This window comes from Apaloderma vittatum, unplaced genomic scaffold, assembly GCF_000703405.1.
Source record: "Apaloderma vittatum isolate BGI_N311 unplaced genomic scaffold, ASM70340v1 scaffold31593, whole genome shotgun sequence".
Classification (NCBI taxonomy): domain Eukaryota; kingdom Metazoa; phylum Chordata; class Aves; order Trogoniformes; family Trogonidae; genus Apaloderma; species Apaloderma vittatum.
Genome location: NW_009709158.1, coordinates 4,837 through 5,380, shown reverse-complemented (window position 1 = coordinate 5,380; position 544 = coordinate 4,837). Strand labels below are relative to the sequence as shown.

The following is a 544-nucleotide window of genomic DNA, read 5'->3' as shown; positions in this document are numbered from 1 at the left end:
AGGAAACAACTTAATGAATCCCACCCTGGGCAATCAGAATGACGGGGTGGATGCGGACGGGAGCCACAGTAACTCGCCGACGACCATGACGACTACTGGGAGGATGGATGAGTCGGTCTGGAGACCCTACTAGGAGGAACTCAGCTGGGCACAGATGGCTTTAACTTATTGAGCCGCTATGATGTTACTCCTTTTGGTAGCCAATAGAGCAAAATGATGCCTAGGGAAAAGGTAAACCAAAGTCTCCCAAACCAAAAGCAAACCAGGATCCTCTGCATGCAAACACGGGCAAACATCAAGCGAAGATGGCCCAGGACCTACGTTACATTTCAAGTTGAACATCCATGAGGCTTGAATGCGTTGCTTGATGTGGTTCCTTTCATATATTTTAAGTATGTGGATTGTACATAGGGGGGAAAAAAAAGGACATGTGGAATCAGATGTTAGTTTCTTGCAGAACACTTCTCAGTCATCTCACTCGCACCTCTCGCCACACGAAGCATTCAAAAAGTTACAAAATCTCACTCTTCTGCGAAAATGTTGC

At 46.3% G+C, this 544-nt stretch overlaps 1 protein-coding gene across 1 annotated transcript in view; it reads left to right on the top strand.

Moving 5' to 3' along the window:
• LOC104271969 (runt-related transcription factor 3-like) overlaps positions 1-133 on the top strand; it is a gene marked incomplete at its 5' end in the record, with an annotated part of 504 nt that extends 371 nt beyond the window's left edge. Inside the window, 1 exon segment of the mRNA XM_009866819.1 lies at positions 1-133. This exon segment is cut by the window's left edge and continues 25 nt beyond it. Within this exon segment, the coding sequence (XP_009865121.1) occupies positions 1-133 (133 nt within the window).
• Positions 134-544: the final 411 nt, after the last annotated feature.